Source organism: Chrysochloris asiatica, unplaced genomic scaffold, assembly GCF_000296735.1.
Source record: "Chrysochloris asiatica unplaced genomic scaffold, ChrAsi1.0 scaffold00007, whole genome shotgun sequence".
In the NCBI taxonomy this organism is placed as follows: Eukaryota; Metazoa; Chordata; class Mammalia; order Afrosoricida; family Chrysochloridae; genus Chrysochloris; species Chrysochloris asiatica.
Window position 1 is genome coordinate 32,293,820 of NW_006408525.1, and position 23,179 is coordinate 32,316,998.

The 23,179-nt window shown below is 38.0% G+C and overlaps 1 protein-coding gene across 1 annotated transcript in view; it reads right to left on the minus strand.

The window, feature by feature from the left end:
* The window catches only part of KANSL1 (KAT8 regulatory NSL complex subunit 1), a 222,657-nt gene that overhangs the window by 37,135 nt on the left and 162,343 nt on the right, over positions 1–23,179 (minus strand). The window contains exon 4 of the mRNA XM_006833547.1: positions 11,049–11,190. Within this exon, the coding sequence (XP_006833610.1) occupies positions 11,049–11,190 (142 nt within the window). The remainder of the gene's footprint in view (positions 1–11,048; positions 11,191–23,179) is intronic.

The following is a 23,179-nucleotide window of genomic DNA, read 5'->3' on the forward strand; positions in this document are numbered from 1 at the left end:
TGTAAAAAGAAAAACACACACACACAAAAAGGTACATTAAAAGAAATTACAACAATCTTACAAACTCTGTACTGTAGGATAAGCACTCAACCTCAAGATCTGTTTGAACTGCAAGACTGGCAGTTCAAACTCACCAGTTGATCCTTGGAAACCCTATACAGGGCCACTATGCGTCAGAACCACTCAACAGCACTTGTATTCAGTTGCCCAGCTTGGAAAAGGCAAAAGTCAGCTTACTATGGAAAAACACACAAAACCAAAACACCACACTAATGAATCTCTTGGATCTAAATGAATACAAGAGGCAACCAAAATAAGGATTATTGTACTTTGAAACAGAAAGACAGGACCAGAGCCTTATGTCTCTCTCTGGATCCCTTTACCTGGTCTAGAAAAGAATTAGATATGACTACCTAAGTTCTCATTGGCAATTCTGTATCAGAATCACCCGAAGAACTTTATCAAATTATATTTGCCTATGTTCAACATCAAATCCACACATTATCTCTGGGGTTGGAGCCTGGTATTCTACCCTTTTTTTTTTTTTTTTCTCATAAGCACCCTTGTAAACCTTAGTGAAAGCTCAAAAAATATATATTAAATTTGATCAGTCTTGGCTCTGCATGAGTATCTCCCAGAGAACATTCTGAAATAGAGATTTCTGGATCTCTATCAGTTTGGAGTGGGATCTCAGAGAACTCTGATCCATTTGACACAGGCTTTAGTGAGCATCAACTGATCCATCCCTGAAGTACAAAGTATTCAGCTCAAAAACCTCTATGAAACAGAGAACAAAAAGGACCCTTCTTCCCCCCAAATCTCCTAGATAAACATTTGAGTGTATGTGAGATCATTGTTGCTGTTAGGAGGTGGGATTTATTACAAAAGAGATGGCAAATACGCTTAATTATTACAATATCACCTTTTCCTAAATCTATTTTGTTCAGTGATACCATTAATATTCAAATTTATTCACAAACCACTAAAGCCAGTCTGAAATTGATTACACATACAATGAAGATGATTGATAATTACTGGTGACTGGGATGCAGAGGCTGGAAACAAAGAGGATGGATTAGTAGTTGGAAATTATGACCTTGGCGATAAAAGGGATGCTGAGATCCTTTTGATAAAATTTTGCAAGACCAGTGCCTTGCTCATGGCAAATACCTTTTTTAAACAACATAAAAGACAACTATACACATGAACCTCACCAGATGGAATACACAGAAATAAAACTGACTACATTTATGGAAAGAGATGGTGGAAAAGCTCAATATTATCAGCCAAAACAAGACCAGGGGCAGACTGTGGAACAGACCATCAATTGTTCATATCCAAATTCAGTTTGAAGCTGAAGACAACTAAAACAAGTTCACAAGAGACAAAATAGGACCTTGAATACATCCCACCAGAATTTAGTGATAATCTAACAACAGATTTGATGCATTAGACATTAAAGACCAAAGACCAGAAGAGTTGTGGAATGACATCAAGAACATCAAACACTGAACAAATGAGATTTGAGCAAATAACTGAGAGAAATTTGTCATCATGGGATATGTGGGAAAAGAGTCAAAGCAAAGGTTTTAAAGTTGGAGCAGGCACAATGGTCTGTGTTGTAAGTATTAGAAATTCGGCGAGGTTGAAATAAAATGAATGTGAGGAGATTGTGATGAGAGCTAAATCAGAGGTAAGCTCAGGGGAGAGATTGCAGGACCTTGGAACTTACTGAGAGTAATCTGGCTTTGTCTCAGATGGAAAGTCATTGGAGAGTTTCAAGCAGAAGAGGGAAACAATCTGTTGTTTTAAAAGGTGTGTCAAGGTCACTCTAGGTATTGTTTTGTTATGAAGATGAGAGGGAGGCAAACATAGAAACAAAAAGCAGTTGTGTAAACCGAACGGTTGGACCCTGCAGTTCAATCTCACCAGCCATTCCTTGGAAACCCTACACAGGGTCACTAGGAATAAGAACCAGTTTGAAGGTACTTAATCACCACCACCACCAGCAACATACAAATAAGCTGGAATCCTGATTTGGTGTTATAGGATATGCACTGAAATGCTAACCATGAAGACAGGTGGTTCAAAACCTACCAGTCATGCCTTGATAACCCCATACAGGGTTGCTATGAGTCAGAACCAACTGCAAGGGAGACATACCTAAGTTTTCTGGCTTCTGAAATTATAAGAATAGTGCACCCATTAATCCATTTAAAACTCTTTTCTATATACACTGGCTTGAATCAAATCTGTTTTTTAAATATGTGCTCAAATGCTATATAGATATAGGTAACATTCATATATATAATCCCCCTACCCTCAGACAAAAAAGTAAATTCACTGTAGCATACTTCATTCCAAAAAGGATGAAAGTAGCTAAAAAAAAGATGGACAGAGCATGCAAGCAGCTAAAATTCAGTCATTCACGGACCATTTATTGACCATTTACCATGTCCTAGGCAGTCCTGGAAGGAGCTCTGGTAGCATAGTGGTTACGAATCAGGCTGCTAACCTCAAAGTCGGCAGTTCGAAACTACCAGCTGTTCCACGGGAGAAAGATGAGGCTTTCTGCTCCGGTAAAGATTGGCAGCCTTGGAAACCCTGTGCAGGGTAGCTATGAATTGGAACTGATTCCATGGTACTTAACAACAACAAGGCAGTCCTGGTGTGGCGCTGTGACTTAATGCGCTGGGCTGCAAAGTCAATATGAACTGCAAGGTAAGCTGTTCAAGCTCACCAGCTGCTCTTCAGAAACCCTATACAGGGTGTGGTCGCTAGGGGTCAGAACCTACTCAGTGGCACTGAACAACAGCAAAGCAGTGTGGAATCCCCCACCCCCACTTCAAGAATCACATAATAAGACTTATTTTACTCCAGCCATAAGGAACTCACCTTTATCGCTGTACGATAAGCAGTGGACCACAAGAGGAGTATGTACAGCAAGGTCTGCAGTTCAAATCCACCAGCAGATCATTAGAAACCCTGTACAGGGTCACTAGGAGTCGGAACCGCCTTGAAGGCACTAACAACAGCAGCAGCAGTCTTGGACAGACAGGTAGGCTAAGTACTACTCACAGTTTAGAGACGGTGATTTGAGGATATAAAAGGGGTAGAGCCTAACTCTGCATAGGCTGACTGATGGAAGTGAGACTTTACAGAAAATATGTAGACAAGTCCTACATTACTTAAATTTCCCCTGAAATATATTTAATGTATGCTGAGTTCTTCACTTTGCTGTATATTTTGTTTCATAATTTCTTCTGTACACAGGTTGTTATGGTCCATAGTAAAATGTATTTGTGGAAAAGTTTAATCATGTTTAATAGCCACAAAAGGAAAGGCCATTATTAGTGTGGAATGGTCATGAAGCTCTACTCCACGCCGATCATGGAGGTCCTAGAGCTAGGACCCCCAGTATTTGGCGTTTAAACTGAGTTAATGCTGCTTGCTGTGGTTATCAACCCCGATGGCAGTAACTTCAACACTCTTGTAGTCTAAAAAAACCCAGCAACCAGCAAAGGCCCAAGTAATAAAAGACTAAGAGATTCTTAATAAACTATTCCTTTATGGAAACATGGAAGCTGTTTTAAGTTAAAAAAGAAGAAAAATCATATAATACAAACCCAAACAAAAAGAGAAGGAATGATAAAAGGAATCGTGTTAATAACCCTGATTATAAAACATGGCACAAGAAGGCAAGAAGGAATTTTTAAAAAGGAAAACAATGAATGAGAAAACAAATTAAGTTGTATTCTTGAATTTGTCAAGGATTTCATTTTAATTGGATCCACATTCAATGTTCATGGAACTAGCAGTCAAGAAATCAAAGGACATACTGTAAGGGGCAAATCTGCTGCAAATGATCTCTTTAGAATGCTAAAAAGCAAAGGTATCACTTTGAGGACTAAGGTGTGCTTGATCCAAGCCATGGCATTTTCAATTGCCTTATAAGCAAGGCACATCCCCACTACCATATGCATGTTGGGTAAGAAAGACCTAAGGAGAATGTACTGTAGAATGAGTACTTGACTACAAACCACAAGGTCAGCAATACAAACCCACCAGCTGCTTCTTGGAAATCCTATATAGGGTTCTATGATTTGGAACTAACTGGACAGCACTTAACAACAACAATGACGAGAATATTGAATGCAGACTTCCAGAAGAATGAAAAAATCTGTCTTGAAAAAAGTACAGCCAGAATGACTCCTTAGAAATGAAGATTGTGAGACTTTGTGTCCTGTGTACGCTAGACATGCTACTAGGAGGACATCATGCTTGGTAAAGGAGAAGGTCAGCAATAAAGAGAAAGCCCCTGAATGGATGCAGTGACACAGTGGCTGTAACAATGAACTCAAACTGCAATGACTGAGGATGGTGCAGGACGAGGAGTGCTTCTTATTGTGGTACTTAGGGTCACTATGAGCCCACCTGATTACACCTAACAACAGCAACATACTTGGATTCATTGCTTCCTCTGGGCAATTCTTGCACATCATTCTAAGCAATTCATATAAAGATGAACCATGAAGCCCACTGCATGCTAGTTTCGTAAGAACCAACATGGTCAACGCAAAAGTGATGATCTGTTCTGTCAACTAAACTCATACACACACAAAAATGTTAAAAAAAAAAAAGTGCTACATGTACAAGACACAGCTGTTTAAAATGTCTTGCAATCCTATCATGATGGGAACCTCAACTGCTCTCTATCATATTTAAAAACAAAGGTGTTCTATGCTCCTGCTGTTCCCATTCAGCTCCAATGTGTATGAACTTCTCGACCCCCAATATTTCAATCCTTAGTTAGCAATGTGGCTGTGTCATTTCACAGACCAGTAAGAACACTATGCAGGCAGTCTCTGGGTTACGGCCTTCCAACTCACAAACAACCCACAGTCCCACAGTTAGGAATCAAACCCCAGTAAAGTCTATTATTTAAAAAATTCTAGGCATCCACAATGGTTCATAATAACAAATGGGCACTACTCTGCAATGCACCTCACAACATTATTATTGTTATTATGCTAAAATCCTGGTGTGGCACTGAACCACAAGGTCAATGGTTCAAACTCACTAGCCACTCTTCAGAAACCCTATACAGGGCCTTTATAAGTCAGAATCTACTCAACAGCACTTAACAATAACAAAGATATCTAGTGTATCTGAAATGCGTCCCTTAAAAAAAAATTTTTTTTAATGCATACAATGGTACATTATATATAGTGCAATAAGACAAACAATTGACTGGCATTATTAATTGTACCTATTATAATTCACATACAGATTCCAATGAAAAGACAACAGTTCAAAATCCTAGAAGTACCTGCATACTATACTCAAATAAGACAAATGTTTGACTAATGAACATAAGATGTGAACTGTACACCTACTCTGCAGATAAGACAGCTAATCACAAGGTCGGTGGTTCAAACTCACCAGCCACTCCTGGGAAACAATACACAGGACGGCACCTAACAGTAACTGGGGCAACAGCTCTGCAGTCTGATACTAAAAATCTCAGCTCTGTGTGACTACAAACTTGACTTGGAAATAATAACAGTCATGCTTGGCCAAGTGCCTGGTAGATAGTAAGAGTTCAAATGCATGTTAATATATCTTTGGAGAAAATTTCCATGGTATATTTATTAGGAAAGACACTATAAACATAAATATTCAATAAAGTTCTGATAGTTCTTGCCATATTACTTAACAGGGCCATCATTCTAGTTTGACTCTTCCTGTCAGAACTTTGTCAACACAAATTGAACATTCGAATGCAAAGAGAAAATATATCTTAAAAGACAATATTGGATATCTTTTTTTATCTACACACAAAACTCTCAGATATTATAAAATATCTAACATTTTAAAATGTTCCCCTAACTGCTCTTTCATTACTGCTGAGTGCTAGTGAAGAGTACAGAACCAAAAATAAAGTTAAGGTGATTTGTTCACACATTGCCAAATACTTTGCTTAAGTATGCATTAGGAACATGGAAGTATTCATGCTCTTTAACTCAGGTAAAGATGTTTATTATGGCATGCTTTATAAAAGGCAACTATTTAAAGAATCAACAACAAAGAAATGTAAATAGAATACACCTAGTAAAAATAATGGCCCCATTATCCCCCTAAAAGAAAAAGGAAAGAAAAAAGGGAAATGCCCAGGCTGCAAATATACGAACATGATTATGTTCATAGAAGAAAACAAAAATGGAGGGGGGAGGGGGGGGGAAGAGTTCATAATGGTTTAATTTAAGTATGTTTTGTTTTCCTTGGGGGTGGGAGTCTTCTTATATACTTTCAAAATTCCCAGGTTTCCTAAGAAGGATCCATAGTATTTCATTAATTCTAAGATATAATTTTTTGCATCTTATCATCTCTTAAACCAGGATGCATCTTAAAATTGATTGCATGTTCCAGTTAAGTTGAAATAATTTAATGGCACATAAAGTATATTCATCTTACAATCAAAAACATCTTAACATCTATGAGATATGGTAGTTTTATAATGGGACAACTAAAATAATGGAAACATCTATATAAACTAATATAGGAAAGGGAGCTTCAAGAAATTTGTGGGAAAATGCAATGAAAAGATAAAGGGATTTTTTTTTTGAAGGAGCCAGTACTTGTGAATGTGTATGTATATAAATAAGATGAAGCAACAAATATGAAAGTTCCCATTTAACTACTGACTATAAAGACCTAAAATCACACAGACCAGAGAAGACTGTGGTTTTCTCCTATATCCAGTCACCTTCTTACCTATTCTAAGTTACCATCTTAGCTCCTAATCTAAAAGTCTCACTGAAAATTTCCTTTGTGAAGAAGAGCTAAGGAAAGCAAAATATTCACCATTCTTGGTAAATATTTTCAAGTTTCAGTTTTTAGTCTTAATTTCTTTCTTGTTCTAGATAATTTTCTAAGAAGTTAAGACTTCACTTAATTTGTTCCCTACAGGAATAAGCACTCGACCACAAGGTAAGTTTGAACCGCAAGGTCGGTGGTTCAAACTCACCAGCCACTCCTCAGAAACCCTATATAAGGTCACTATGGGTCGGAACAGACTCAATGGCACTTACCAGCCATCCTAATTCCTTTTTTTTTAAAAAAAGCAAACCCTATGAACTTTGCCCTCACTGAACACTCTGACATCATCACCCAGCAATCCCATTATGTATATAACTAAAATTGGAAATAGGAACTTAAAAACAGGCATTTATACACCAATGACCACTGAAGCATTATTTACAATAGTCAAAAGAAAGCAACCCAACTGTTGGTCAATAATGCATAAACAAAATGTGGTACAAGCAAGCAACAGACTATCACTCAGTCAAACTAAAAATGAAGCACTGATAGCACACTGCAGCAGAGATGAGCCTTGAAAGCATTATGCTGAACTCAACAAATCACACACAAAAAGGTTAAGTAGTTTATGATGAACCACAAGGTCCAGAGTTCAAGCTCACCAGCAGCTACTCAGAAATTCTATTATTAGTGGATAGCAAGGATTAGAGAGAAGGGAGAAAGAGAAACGCAATTTCTATTTAAACAGTTGCCATGGAGTTGAATGTAACTCATAGCACCCACATGTGTTTGTGTTTAAGGGAACAAAAGCCATTTGAAAATGAATAGTGGTGATGATTGTATAACATGGTAAATGCAATGAACATTATTCACTGAATAGTATACATAAAAATGGTTAAATAACAAATGTTTTGTTATATATGTATTTTATTATAATATCATTTTTGAAGTTATTGGAGTTTCCATTCATATGTATTTCCATGCAGGTTGTGGTATTATAATAAGTATATTAGAATTTTCTAAGTGTTGCTATAGGATAAGGGCTGAACAGCTAACTGAAAGTTGAATCTGTAGCTCAAATTCACTAGTCACTCCTCTTGAGAAAGATGAGGCTTTCTGTTCTAGTAAAGAGGTACAGAAATCAAATTGATTACATCTGTGAAAGAGAAGGTGAAAAAGTTCCATATCATCAGCCAAAACAAGGCCCCAGGCCAACTGTGAAACAGATCATCAATTATTGCTCATATGAAAGTTCACACTGAAGCTCAAGAAAATGAAATCAAGTTCAAGAGAGTCAAAATATAACTTTGAACATATCCCACCTGAATTTAGAGATCATCTCAAGAACAGACTTAATGCATCAGACACTAAAGACTGAAGATCAGAAGAGCTGTAGAATGACATCAAGAACATCATAGAGGAAGAAAGCAAAAGGTCACTAAGAAGACAAAAAAGAAGGAAATATCCAAAATGGATGTCAGAAGAGACTCTGAAACGTGCTCCCCAGCTTGCTAAAGCAAATGTTAAGAAAAGGAGGTTAAAGAGCTGAAGAGAAAATTTCAAAGGTCAGCTTAAGAAGACAAAGTCAAGTATTATAAGAAAATGTGCAAAGACAAGGAGTTAGAAAACCAAAAGGGAATAACATGCTCAGCATTTGTCAAGCTGAGGAAACTGAAGAAAAAATTCAAGCCTCAACTTACATTATTGAAGGATTCTATGTGCAAAATACTGAATGATGCAGAAAGCATCAAAAGAAGATGGAAGGAATGCACAGCGTGACTGTACCAAAAAGAAATGGTTGATGTTCAACTATTTCAGAGGTAGCATATGATCAAGAGCCAGTGATCCTGAAGGTAGAAGTCCATGGTGCATTGAAGACATTGGCAAAGAACAAGGCACTGGGAACTGATGAAATACAATTTGAAATAGTTCAACAAACTGATGTGGCACTGGAGGCAATCACTCATCCATGCCAAGAAATTTGGAAGACAACTACCCGGCTAACTGCCCATTCCTAAGAGAGGTGAACCATCAGAATGCAGAAATCAGACAGTAGCATGAATAGTACATGCAAGTAACATCTTGCTAAATATAATCCAAAAAATGACTGCAACCATACATTGACAGAGTATTTTCAGATGTTCAAGATGGATTCAGAAGAAGTGGAATGAGGGTTATCACTGCTGACATCAGAATGGATCCTGGCTGAAAGCAGAGAATACCAGAAAGATGTTTATCCTGTGCTTATTGGCTACACAAAGGCTTCTGAATGTGTGGATCATGACAAGTTATGGACAACATTGCACAGAATGAGTTTTCCAGAACACTTAATTGTGCTCATGAGGAACCTGTACATAGACCAAGAGGCAGTTGTTTGAACAGAACAAGGGAACATCGAATGCTTTAAAGTTAGGAAAGGTGTGCACCAAGGGTTGTATTCATTCATCATACTTATTCAATCTATATTATGAGCACATAATCAGAAAAGCTGGATTATATGAAGAAAAACATGGCATCAGAATAGGAGGAAGACTCATTAACAACCTGAGATATGCAGATGATACAACCTTGCTTGCTGTTTAGTGAAGAGGACTTAAATACTTACTGATGAAGATCAAAAACCACAGCCTTCAGTATGGGTTGCACATCAATGTAAAGAAAACAAAAATCCTCACTACTGGAGCAATAATAACATCCATATAAATGGCGGCAGCAATGGGCTCATGCTTAACAACAATTGTGAGGCTGGCGTGGGACTGAGCAGTGTTTCATTCTGTAGTACAAAGGGTCGCTATGAATCAATACCCACAAGACTGCACCTAACAACGACTTCGAATGAATTCGAGGACACTTAACAACAACAAAAGACGTACAGCCTTAAAAACCTTTTACAGGATTGTTATGAGTTGGAATTGACTCAATGGTGGTGGTTGTTGTTAAGTACCGCTGAGTGGGTTCCAACTCATAGTGACCCTGCACAGAGTTTCCGAGGCTGTAAATCTTTACAGGAGCAGAACGCCTCATCTTTCTCCCGCAGAGCTGCTGGTAGTTTAGAACTGCCGACCTTGAGGTTAGCAGCCCGATTCGTAACCACTATGCTACCAGAGCTCCTTGACTCAATAGTAGTAGAGTATATTTTAATTTAAAACAAAACAAAAAAAACCCTATCTTATTTGTCACAGTTGGTCGCCCTTTAACTTTTACCCTACTAATTAATCCCTTTCAAACCACAGCAACATGTCCCAAATGATCAACATGACACAAGACTTTAAAAATGGCTGTGAGCTTATTTTTTGTAATAGATGCTTCATGTAGATCCATGTATCAATAAATCATTGAGCTGAAGCATACCCAATTTAAAAAATAAAAATAAAAAATCTCATACTAACGTCAACTCTAAAGGTAGGATTTTTTGTTCACCATGGTCCCATGAAGAAGAACAGTGCCCGGTACATAGTTAGGCACTCAAATATATACATTTCTTTTCTCTGCTTATTTCTTTCTGACTCAAAATTTTTTCTAAATTGAGTTTTCAGGTAGAAAAGCTATGCATAATGTCACTTTCAAAGGTAAACACTGCACAATAAATATCAGTCCTTTGCAGATTACTGTTAAGTGCCATCAAAGTTGGTTCCGACTCATTATGACCATGAACAAGGTTTCCCAGAAGCAGCTGGTGAGTTGACCTTGTGGCCCAGTGTTTATCATACAAGCACCACACCAAGACTCCTCTGCAGATAGAGCACAGGAGAAATCAAAATCCTCAGCATTAATGTCTAATTTTGTCAGAACAATCTTTTAGAAGGGGGAAAAAATATTTTCTTGAAGAAAACAAGTGAAGCAAGCTTAGTGGTACAACAGAAACACGCCTATACAAAAAGGCAAAAGGATGAGAAATCTTCAATAGTCAACAAACACCACTTGTCCATAAATATAGCAAATAGACATTATAGCCAATGACTTAACATATATAAAGTTTTTTTCTTATGCTTCCTTTTAGCCGAGATAGTCAAATTGTTTTGTTGTAAACACATGTCCAATTAACATTATATCGTTTTCTGCACTAAACAAAGCAACACCAGACTCTAAGTAAATTAAACCACTGTATCAGTTAATAAACTATTCTCCTTGACATGGTTAATAGTCATTGAAGGGCCATTAGGGGATAGGAGAAAAGGAACAGTGGTAGTTTTCAGGTGGTTGAAAAATACCAGACACTTGGGCCTTACCTTATTAGCACGAATCTGTTTGTAAATATCTGTCTGTTGCCGAATTCGATATTCCAAGTCAGAAACATGAGCCTGAAGCCAGTTCCAGCGGCTAACAATGGCTGCTCGGTCTGCAGCCCATTTCCACTCTGACCTGCGCCTCCTAAAAGGAAATAAACCAAATGAAATCCAAGAGTAGTAGTAACATCTATACAGAATTGGGGGTGTGGGATGCATGCAGGGTGAAGTTAACATCCATTAAAGACAGTTTATTCATAGACAAATTAATATTTACACACACACACACACACACACACACACACACGGTGATGGTTGTGTGCTGTGAAGTTGGTTCCGACTCACAGCGACTCTGTACAGGGTTTCTGAGGCTGTAAATCTTCACAAGATTTTCTCCTATGGAACAGCTAGTAGTTTTGAACTGCTGACCTTAAGGTTAGCAGCCTGACTCATAACCGCTACGTTACCAGAACTCCATATATAGAGAGAATCTTTGGCAAATAATTTCTCTGAAATTGCTGTAATTTATTAGGAGATAGAAATATTTTCTACTTTAAAACCTATATAAAGATTAGAGAGGATATCTACATCAAGACTAATCAAGACTTCTGCCAGTTGCTGAGTAAAGATCAAGATACAAAACCTAATAGCATACATTAAGAGGAAAACATTTTAAAAGGCACAGGTGGGTTACAAACTGGACTCAAGGTCAGCAGTTCGAAACTACCAGCTGTTCTGCGGGAAAAAGAGGAGGCTTTCTGCTCCCGTAAAGATTTGCAGCCTTGGAAACCCTGTACACGGTCGCTAAGAGTGGGAACCGACTCCAAGGCACATAACCACCACCACATACAGTGACACTATGAGTCAGAACTGGCACTAATTACAACATAAATACGTTTCTCTTTTTAAAAAAATCTGACAGAAACATGGTAACATTTTAACATTCCTTAATGTTAAGAGGGGGGTAGGTACTTGGTGTCTGTTTTATTCTGCTATCAGTATTTCATAATCTACCACAAAATTATTTTTCAACAAGGAAGAAACAGTCATATTGTCCTTAGATGTACCTCCAATCAAAATACCAATATTTACTAAGTTTTTTTTAAAACTGTAAGTGAACTTTAACATAATTCACCTACAGGAGAAATACACCATGATGACAGTAATAAAGAACAACACACCATGCTACCAGTAAACACAAATCTAACTACAGTAGGGTTAGAACTGGGTTATTAAAACCATTAAATAATTAAGGTCAAAGGAAGAAATCATGTTAAGGCTCATCGTCTTCCTATTCTATAAAATATCTTAGTTTTACACAGATTCCTTTCTATTGTAAATCTACCACCAAAACTTGCTCCGAATCTAGCAATCACCACTAAACTATTCCAATAGCCTCCTAGCTAATTCCCCTTAATCCAACCTATTTCTTCCTATCGCTCAGCTTCATTTCAAATCCTGAATACAGTACATACAAGGGGAGTCAGATATTTTAATAAACAATTAAAAAGTAAAATATGAATGATTAAATCAATAACATTCATTTAATGACAGATTATTCATAGACAAATATTTTAACAAATGATACTGGCGAGCAAAAATAAAACCCTAATGATGGAAAACAGGAGTCCTGGTGTGGTGCTCTAGGATAAGCTCTGGACTGCTAACAGAAAAGTTGGCATTTCAAACCCACCAGCCACTCCTCGGAAACCCTATTCAGAGTAACTATGAGTCAGAACAGACTAGGGTTACTTAATAACAACAACAATGGGAAACAAAGCAAAGTAAAGATGATTTCTATCACTTAAGTAACTTTTCCTTAGTCATTAGTGGACAAAGAGTTCTGGCAATCTCTCCCAAAAAGCCTGATCTTAGCTCATAAACCTCACAATAGTATTCCAGGAAAACCATGCTCTCTAAATACGTGGGAAGGATGAAACTTCGTTGTTGCCTCTGAATTTGAAAATACCTTAACAAAAATACTTTTTTTTCTTGCTTGCTTAATTAATGTGAAAATAAACACAAGCATAGATATGAAAATTTCAGTTCATAATAACTTTGGTAGTCAAGTATCTCTTTTCTTTGGTACCAATTAAAGCCCATTTCAGCTTTCCTGAGGTGCCAAGTAATGGACCTTTACAGGTATTTTTCTAAATACCTATACAAATTCAACTCTCTAGAGAATACTTTTGGAGATAAGCTAATAATGTAATTAAAGTACTAAGGGAATACTAAAAATCCCCAACTTATGAACAGGTTTTATTCTACAAATACATTTGTCATATGACTGTTTGGAACTTGAAGTGATTTCCATCCAAAGTTAACACAAGCTGCTATTCCAGAATGTTGCAAAGATCTGATTCCATACTGACTGAAAAACAGAAAGCCTAACAGAAGTGTCCAGTAAGTATCCGGTGTTCAAAATGCCAGCAATATGGGCAAAAAAAAAAAGAGCTGTTAGCAAAGGTGAGTCTGGGTGAGCTATGAAGATGTTACCACACCCCAGAGGTAGAGTTGTTGTGAAGTGCTGTCCAGTCGGTTCTACTCATGGTGATTCTATATATGATTTCCGAGGAGCAGCTGGTGAGCTTGAACCACCAACCTTGCAGCTCAAATCAATTTTGCAGTCTAGCTCATTAACCCTTAGTGCCATACCATAGCCGAATTGTTGTTGTTAAGTGCCATCAAGTAGGTTCCAACCCATAACAACCCTATATAGGGTAATCCAAGGAACAGCTGGTAAGCTTGAAATGCCAACATTGTGGTTCAAAGGCTTTGCAGTCTGGCACATTAACCCACAGCACCACACCACATCTTTTTTTTTTTCCCCCCTTAACAAAACAAGTCAAAGAAACTCAGTTTATCAGAAGTTTTCCCCAAGTATTCAAACTGTAAATGTATTACTCTGATGACTTATAGCTCAAAATCATAGAAGACACATATATAGCATTCACGTTATGGTTAATGATAGGTGTCTAAAATGATCATTAAGTTCCTGGATCATAAAATGGTTTAAAATACTCAGGTACTAACCAGAATGTTGAAGGTTTAGATTCTATCAGAAGCATCTTTTGGGGGGAAAACCCTAGCAGTCTCCCCCCGGCCCCCGCCTTCAAAAACAAAAACAAAACAGTCACTACAAACCCAACAGTGCACAGTTATAGTTTGACACATGTGGGGCTGCCATGACTTGAAACTGAACTAAACTGCAAATGGTTTTCAAAAAGAACACAATGACTTGGTTTTCCAATGTAGTCAATAATGGTGAATAAAAAGATAATGGATCCTTCAGATTTGGGTGGCTGATAATTTTCGAGATTACGAGTAAATTCTAAATAAAACCTTTATAAATAAGAGGGGACTTCAAAAAGTTTGTAGAAAAATTCCATTGCCTTTTAACTCTATTTTCCACGAACTTCTGAAGCCCCCTCATTTTGCTCCTTACTTTCAGAAACTTTTTATTCATAAACTTGCTTTGTTTATGAATAAAATATATGCTGTATAAGAATTTATTATAATTTTACAGCAGGAATTGCTTTTTGGTTACCAAAATGCTGTAAAATATAAATCAGGATTTGCTTTTGTGATATCCACATGAACAGCAAATTTTAATGGTGTCTGCTCTGCGTCATTATTTGTTTATATCAATAAGTTTCTTTTATAGCTGTATGAACTGATACTTTAATAAATCTTTTTATAGGGTTAGTAGAATGTTAACATCCCTCATGACTCAGTGGTTAAAACACTCAGCTGGGAACTGAAAGGTCAGTGGTTTGAACCTACCAGTCGCTTTATGCAAGAAAAGATGTAGCATTTGTTTCTGTTTATAACCAAGAAAACTCTATAAGGCAATTCTACTCTGTCCTATAGGATTCCTAGGAGTTGGAATGAACTCAGCAGCCAACAACAACATATCTAGAACTTAAGAATGAGCTGCTGGGTCCAAGAATATATTGTATTTACACTGCCCACCTCCCCCACAAAAAAATTATTTCTACTTAAAAAAAAAAGACTTATAAGCACATTTAAACCAGTGAAAAGGGTTTTTATTCCTTTCAAAGTTAGAGATCTACTTACATCATGCTAGTTTAAAGCGTCAAACAAAAAAGAAATCACCTTTTGCTTTTCTTTAAAATCATTGTGAATGGTATTTTTAGTGGAAAAGTTTCATAAGGAGAAGATAAACAGAACAACAAGGGGCTTTTATGGAGCATTTAATAAATGTGGTGACCCAGACGCCTTCAATCGTAAGTTAAAATTATACATCAAATCCTCAGAGGTGTCATTGAAACGACGTTTTCTTCCCATAATAGATAATGATATAAATGACTTAACTCACAGATGGACACTATTAAATATGTTAAAATAAAAGAGCCAAGAATGTAATTTCTGCTAACACAGAAAGTGAAAAATAAGGACTTACAACACTATATTCCTTCTTGTCAATAAAAGAGATTATTAATAGACCAACTTTTATTACTCTGTAAGCCTTATTGTCAATGCTATATATAACACAACCAGACAGAAAAACAAAGGACATCAGTGCAGGATACTGCCTTTTCTCAAAGATAAGCTACAGTAGAAGCTAACTAACTGTGTTATCTAAAAGTAACACTCAAAATAAGGAGAGCCATGTCCAACCAACCTAGTGCTGCCTCTAAGTCACCTGGTTCTATTTCAAGCTGGTAATAGAATTGGGCTGGGGGATCACATAGAAAAACATTTCTTAATCTTATATTTAAAGCAGCAACAAATTATGTCAGAAGGACCTGGAATGGGGATAGTTTCAGTCCTCTATCTGATTCTTTCCTTTTATGTCAGTCAACAAAGATTCTAGTAACAAAACAAATTGAAATGACTTTCCAGAGCAAGTTATGAAGTCACACAGTGTAACTAATGCTACTGCTGGTAACTCCATGCTGTATCAATTTTATGAATTATCTAAACTACTTGTTTATATATAATATTATTATTACCCAGTTAAAAAGAGGGTGAAACAAATGAATAGGGAAAAGAACGTGAAGACAGATTGAAACCAATTCCTGACTTTTACTCACAAACTAGCTACTGCTTCACCATTATTAAGCAGAAGTAACACATACTTCGGACATATTGTCAGGAGGGACCAGCCACTGGAGAAGGATATCATGTTTGGTAGGGTGGAGGGTCAGATAAAAGAGGAAGACCCCCAACTTGATGGACTGGCAAAGTGACAGCATCAATGGGCTCAAGCATGGCAACAGTAGTGAGGTTGGCCCAGAATCGGGCAGTGTTTCGTTCTGCTGTGCATAAGGTCGCTATGAGTCGGCACCTAACAAGAACAACAACAACACTATTATCAACTTCACAGGGTTGTAGTAAGCAGCAGTAGTTGTTGTTGTTGTTGTTAAATGCTATTCAGTCGGCTCCGACTTACAGCAAATCTGGCAGGGTTTCCAAGGAGCAGCTCCACACCAGGACTCCGTGGTAAGGAGTGGTGGTGGTGGCTGTGTGGTGTGGAGTAGGTTCCAACTCACAGTGACTCCGTATAGGGTTTTCGAGGCTGTCAATCTTTACGTGGCTGTAACATATGGAAATGCATACGAAAGTATCTTTTTCTCTAGTGGTGTGGCTAGTAGATTTGAACTGCTGACCTTGCAGTTAGCAGTCCAGTATAATGCTAACTTCAAAGTACAATATGTGTACTGAAATAATATTTAGTAAATACGAAGGGGGCTTCAAAAAACTCATGTAAAAATAGAATCTAAAGATAATAGAATTTTTCTTATAACCTTAGGATTTTAATTCCAAGTAAGAAGTGCTAAAGTGAAAGAGGAGCAATAAAAAAATGAAAAGAAATCTTTAAAAGGAGAATTCCGTAAACAAGAGTTGTTTTCAGTTAGCAGTAGGAGGCCATATCCTGAGTTTCTTGATCCTCAGGCTTTAAAATCATCTTTTAAATCCCATCTAAAACAAAGCAGTCTGTTAGAATAGACATATTACCAGCTACAACTTCAACATCATCACCAAAACTTACAGAGACAGAAGAAATAAAGTACAGGGAAAAAATAAACCCAAATTGCCTGATGTCAAATATCCCACACATGCTTTGTTATTGTTGGTAAGTGCTGTCGAGTCGATTCCGACCCATAGCAACGCTGTATAGGGTTTCAAGGAGCAGCTGGTGAGCTTGAACCACCCACAATGCAGTTCAAACGAATTTGCAGTCTGACGCCATTAGCTCATAGCGTCACACCAGAACTCCACACATACTTTAGTAGTATAATAAAACCCAGGGGAAAAACTTAGAAGAGAATCGTTTAAGAGTTAAGTTGGTATCTGTCACTCTTAACTAGGTTACATCAGCTTTACATAGATTTGTAGTGATAGGAAAGCAAATGTACCAGAGCCAATTCATTCACATAGGCTCCTTGGGACAGAACCTTCATCTTTCTTTGTTTTACTGTTTACACTGAAATGAGATTTACATATTTAGGAAGGTATTCCAGGCAAGCATGCACCCCCACATGAGGTTTTCCTCTCCACAAACCCCCAATTTAACAAACATTTAAGCACCTATTATTTACCAGGGATTATATACACTTGTTCTGGGGGTACAATAACAAATTAGGACTCTGGCTTATTAGTTTAGTTTAATGGAGAAGACAGATGTTAATAAACAAACAATCATGCCAAATATGAGATAAGAGATTATAATCAGGATACCAAATTTAGATTGGGGGATCTGGAAAGACCTCTCTGTGGTATAAACATTTAAATAGCCCACACAGAATTAATTAGGGTTTGGACAAGTAAACTGGCCAGAAGTGGCGAGAAGACACTGGGGAACGTAGTGTGACCCAGGAATTAGAAACAATATACATACAGATTATGTAGATGGAGTTCAGACAGCGTACAGGAAAAAGAATATACTTGAGTTGACGCTGCATAGTTACATAAGGGTCAGATGATAACCCTATTTTTGGTTGTTGCTAGGTGCCTCGAGTTGGTACCGACTCATAGCGACCTTATCCTATATTAATTTTATGAAACAATATAAGCAGTTGTTTGAACTGCAAGGTCGGTGGTTCAAGCTCACCAGCTGCTCCTCGGAAACCCTATATAGGGTCATTATGGGTCGGAACTGACTCGACGGCACTTAACAACAACAACAACAGTCCTGGTGTGGCGCTGTGGTTTAATGCACCAGACTGCAAAGCCATTTGAACTCCAAGGTCAGCGCTTCAAGTTCACCAGCGTCTCCCGGGAAACCCTATACAGGGTCACTATGGGCCAGAACCGACTCAACGACACTTAACTTCATCAACTAGCAACTCTTGGCCAATCTCATGTTTGACATCTATCTCCTATTCCCATTTATTATTTTGAGACCTATCTCTAACATTTCATCATTATGTAAGAGTAATTTAAAATATTGCTACAAAGGAATAGAGAAAACTTTACTAATAAAAATAGTAAAATGTGAAACTATTGTTTCTTGACACGTACTTATAAGCCAGTCCTAGTGTGGCACTGTAGGATAAGCACTGCACTACAAACCACAGTCAGCAGTTCAAGCCCACCAGCGGCAACTCAGAAACCCTATACAGGGTAGCTATGAGCCAGAAGCTACTCCACGGTCCACAACAACAGCAACCTTTCCCAGAATTCTGCACGCTTGCTTTATACCATGCCTACATGGCAGTTTGGGCATCTTCAAGGGACCCAAATTGTGTTCCTCTGAAAAGTACTTTGAATTTGGTTAACAAAGAGATATATGAAGGGGCAAGATCAGGGCTGGTGGGTGGGTGCCCAATGAAATGCCCAATGAAATTCTCTTTGGAGAGTCCTTGCTACCTATCCTTTAAAGAATGAGCAAGTTTATTTTCAAGATGGAAAAAAAAAATTACTTAACGTAAGCTCCTGGCCTTTTGCTCAACAAATATACGGTTTTCAATTTTCTTAAAACTTCTTCATAATAAGTCTACATGACCATTCTGTGTCCTTCAAGAAAATCTATCAAGATTACCCCTTTGGAATTGCAACAAAATCACCATAACCATCTGCGCTAACTTCTCTGCCTTGAATTTCACGGGTCTAGCAGATTTTCTTGGGAGCCACTGCTTTGATTGGACCTTGCTCTGTGGATCACACTGGCAAATCCAAGGTTCATCCCCGACTACGATTAATTCCCTTAAAAACCATTTTAATTAACTATGCTCTTGATTAAAAGACAGGTATAAAGAAAAGCTCTTGGAGCTAGATGATCTTTCCATAACGTTTTTGGCATCCATTTAGCCAAAAGCTTGCTTAAGTCAAGATGTTCACTTAAAATTGAAAATGCTGAATGAACCATGTTAAGATCCCATCTTCAGTAGCTATGGCATCAATGGTAATTCTACTGTCTTCTTCCACCAGTTTCTGGACATCTGGCAATTTCTTCATTAAGTTAGGTTAGTGATCATCTCTCTTAGCTCATCTTTTAGAGGTTTTCCCCACCTTTCTTAAAATGCTTAATCCAACTATAAACTGTTATTTGACGTGGGGCATCATTCCCATACACTTTCAAAGTTTTAATGATTTGGGAAAATGTCCACAAGACTTTTGTTTAAGATTTTATATTAGGACTGACCAAAAATTATTTCTGTCCATGGCACAAAAAGTATGTTTGTGAAGACACCCTAATGAGGCTAAGACAATATATTACTGAGAGAACTTGTCTGCAGCCATCCATTGACGGCAGAGCCATGTTTAAACATATTTTGTTTGGAATACACTGATACATGTATGAACTGGAGCCCTGTAGCAATATCCTCCTATCTGTAAATACGTAATAAAAAACTTACCCTCATATATATAAACAGTTCATTATGCATCATTAAAAGGTGAGGAGATACATATGTCACTTTTCTATTAAATGTCCTGGATTGTCTCAGGTGGTTTGTCTAAATCAACACTGAGATTAAGATCCACAAACTGCATCTGCTTAACTCTATTTCAAATTTGTAACAAATTCCTCTGCTTGTTCCCCTGAGGAATCTATTTGTGGGAGAAACAGGGCTATCTGTCCTTAAGAATTTCCCACATTATGGACTATGATGATTGCATCCGTATAGCAACATCCATATTTAACTTTACAATGAACCTTCTAAAACTACTGTTAGTTTAGTAAAGTTATTTTTCTGTAGATCCATTGATAATTTTGGGGGCACTTTTAATTTTTACATGTTTAAGACTGAGCTACATATTAAAATACATCCAACTTTCAAAAAGGAGCTCTGTAGTGTAGTGGTTACGAATTGGGCTGTGAACCACAAGGTCAGCAGTTTGAAACTACCAGGTGTTCAGCGGGAGAAAGATGAGGCTTTCTGCTCCCATAAAGATTTGCAGCCTTGGAAGCCATATGTAGGGTCGCTACGAGTAGGTTCCAACTTCACGGCACATCACCACCACCACCATTCAAAGAATGATTCAAAGTACTTCAAAAAGTCCTCTCAATGTCTGTCCAACTTTTCCACTGAACATGGTGAACATAATCATATCCTGTCAAGTACAATACAAAAAAGAAATGCAGTAGTAGTAACTCTCCCACATAGCACCCCCCGCCAACCTAAAAATACCCAGGAGCACCTTCTATCCCCACACCCTGCATGTTAAGTCTTTCCTGGTGAATCGTATCTCACAAAATTCATTAGTGTGCGTTCCTACATACAAGCTTGCTCCTCTTGTTGTTGCCATCGAGTCAGAACCAACTCATAGCGACCCTACGCACAACAGAACGAAACACTGCCCAGTCCTCGGCCAACCTCACAATTACTGCCACCCTTGCGCCCATCGATGCTGCCTCTTGGCCAATCCATCTCTCTGGGGGTCTTCCTCTTTTTCTCTGGCTCTCTACCCTACCAAACATGGTGTCCTTCTTCAGAGACTGGTCCCTCCTGACAATATGTCCCAAGTATGAGAAATGAAGTTTGGCCATCCTGGCCTCCAAGGAGCACTCTGGCTGCACTTCTTCCAACACAGATCTGTCGGTTCTTTTGGCAGCCAACGGCACTTTCAGTATTCTCCTCCAACACCATAACTCAAAAGCATCAATTCTTCTACAGTCTTCCTTATTCACTGTCCAGCTTTTGTATGCATATGAGGTTACCGAAAATACCATGGCTTGGGTCAGGCGCACCTTAGTCCTCAAACTGACATCTTTACTCTTCAACACTTTAAAAAGGTCTTAGGGTCTTATGCAACAGATTTGTCTAATGCAGTACGTTGTTTGATTTCTTGACTGCTGCTTCCGTGAATGTTGACAGTTGAACCAAGAAGAATGAAGTCCTTGACAACTTACTAACCTTCAAACTAGATTATCCAGGCCTCCCTTTATGAGCACTACCATGTGTTTTAACTGTAAATCAACTTTCAATAGTGCCTGCACACATGCCGAATACACATAAGGAATTCAGAAGACATAAAAACAAGATGAGACATGCCAATGACATGCCCTGATTCATTTCTAAACTATTAAAATACACATAACGGAAGTCTGAAAGACTCAATATCTTGAATTATACTGAAGTATTTAATAGGGAAAAATATGGCATGACAAAGGAGGATGGAAATGGTTTACAGCTCTTCTTGGCTGGCTGTTGGACTGCACATGGAACCTGATCATGAAGATTTAAAACAAAGCACTGATCTAAGTTACTGTGACTTTTTAAAAGAACTCTGGTATGTTTTAAGAATAAACAAAATGATAATGTCAATACCTAAAAGGATCTCAGATATTCAAAATGCTGATACTCTAAGAATAGCATTTCCAAAGTGAACCAGTAAAGTTTCTGTCTACTTTTTGCCTACAGAGTCCACCATTTTAGAATCTTTCAACCTGAGATTATTGTTGTTGTTAAGTGCGGTTGAATCGGTTCCAAGCCATAGCAACCCTGTATAGGGTTTCTGAGGAGCAGCTGGTTAGTCTGAACTGCTAACCTTGTGGTTCAAAACGACTTTGCAGTCCAGCACATTAACCCACAGCCCCACACCATAACTCCAACCTGAGGTTAGAATATTCAAATTCTATAAGATATTAACTCCTCCTTCATTGTATCTTAAAAAAACGAAATTGCCCCATTCATTCAAATATCACTAAGAGTAGTCATTACTGGCTCCGCTCCAGTTCACTCACCTATGAGAAGACTGACAGGGATCACAGAGGACAATTTTAGGAAACCAATGGCAAGCAGGAAGAAACCCTAGTAGCACAGTAGGTTGTTACCCTAAAGGTTAGTGCTTCAAACCCACCAGTTACTTCATGGGAAAAAGATGAGGAAATCTGCTTCCATGAGGAATTATAGTCCAACAAACCCTTCAGAGCAGTTCTATAAAGCTTCATAAGATCACTACAAGTTGGAATTAACTCCATAGGGGTTGTAAGCAGCATGTGACTTCGAGTAAGTCACAAGCATCCCAACTAACAGTGTTAGAAAAACAATCCTCCTCTCTTCAACAGTCCTCAGCCTCTAGTCCTGGACTCCTCAGGGAATGATGATAGAGTAAAATGTACAATGTATTGACAAGGTGGTTCTTGTTGTCAAATGCCGTCGAGTCAATTCTGACCCATAGCGACCCTGTATAGGGTTTCCAAGGAGCAGCTGGTGAGCTTGAACCGCCAACCTTGCAGTTAAAACGGCTTTGCAGTCTGGCGCATTAACCCACAGCGCCACACCAGGACTACTAAGGGAAATTCAAGCACTTTTTATTCCTTGAGAATTAGCTTCTGGTTATCTCTAGGATGATCAGAGAAATCTTTCTATTTAGCCTGTCAAACAAAACTTCAGCAAGCTATTAGGAGAAGAACCACTTTCAAAGTGAGTCAAGTTTTGGTAGATCCTTACATGAAAGAACTCTAAAGCAACAGAGCCAACACCAATCACAGTTACACAAAATTAAATCTAAAAACATCAGCAAGAAGCAATTTTAGGTGGAAAAAATATGAGTGATCTGGTGTGGTGCTGTGGGTTAATGTGCTGGACTGCTAAGTCGTTTGAACAGCAAGGTCGGCAGTTCAAGGTCAACAGTCACTCCTCAGAAACCCTATACAGGGTTCGTTATGAGTTGGAACAGACTCAACGGCGCGTAACAAGAACATATATGAACAATAGGGA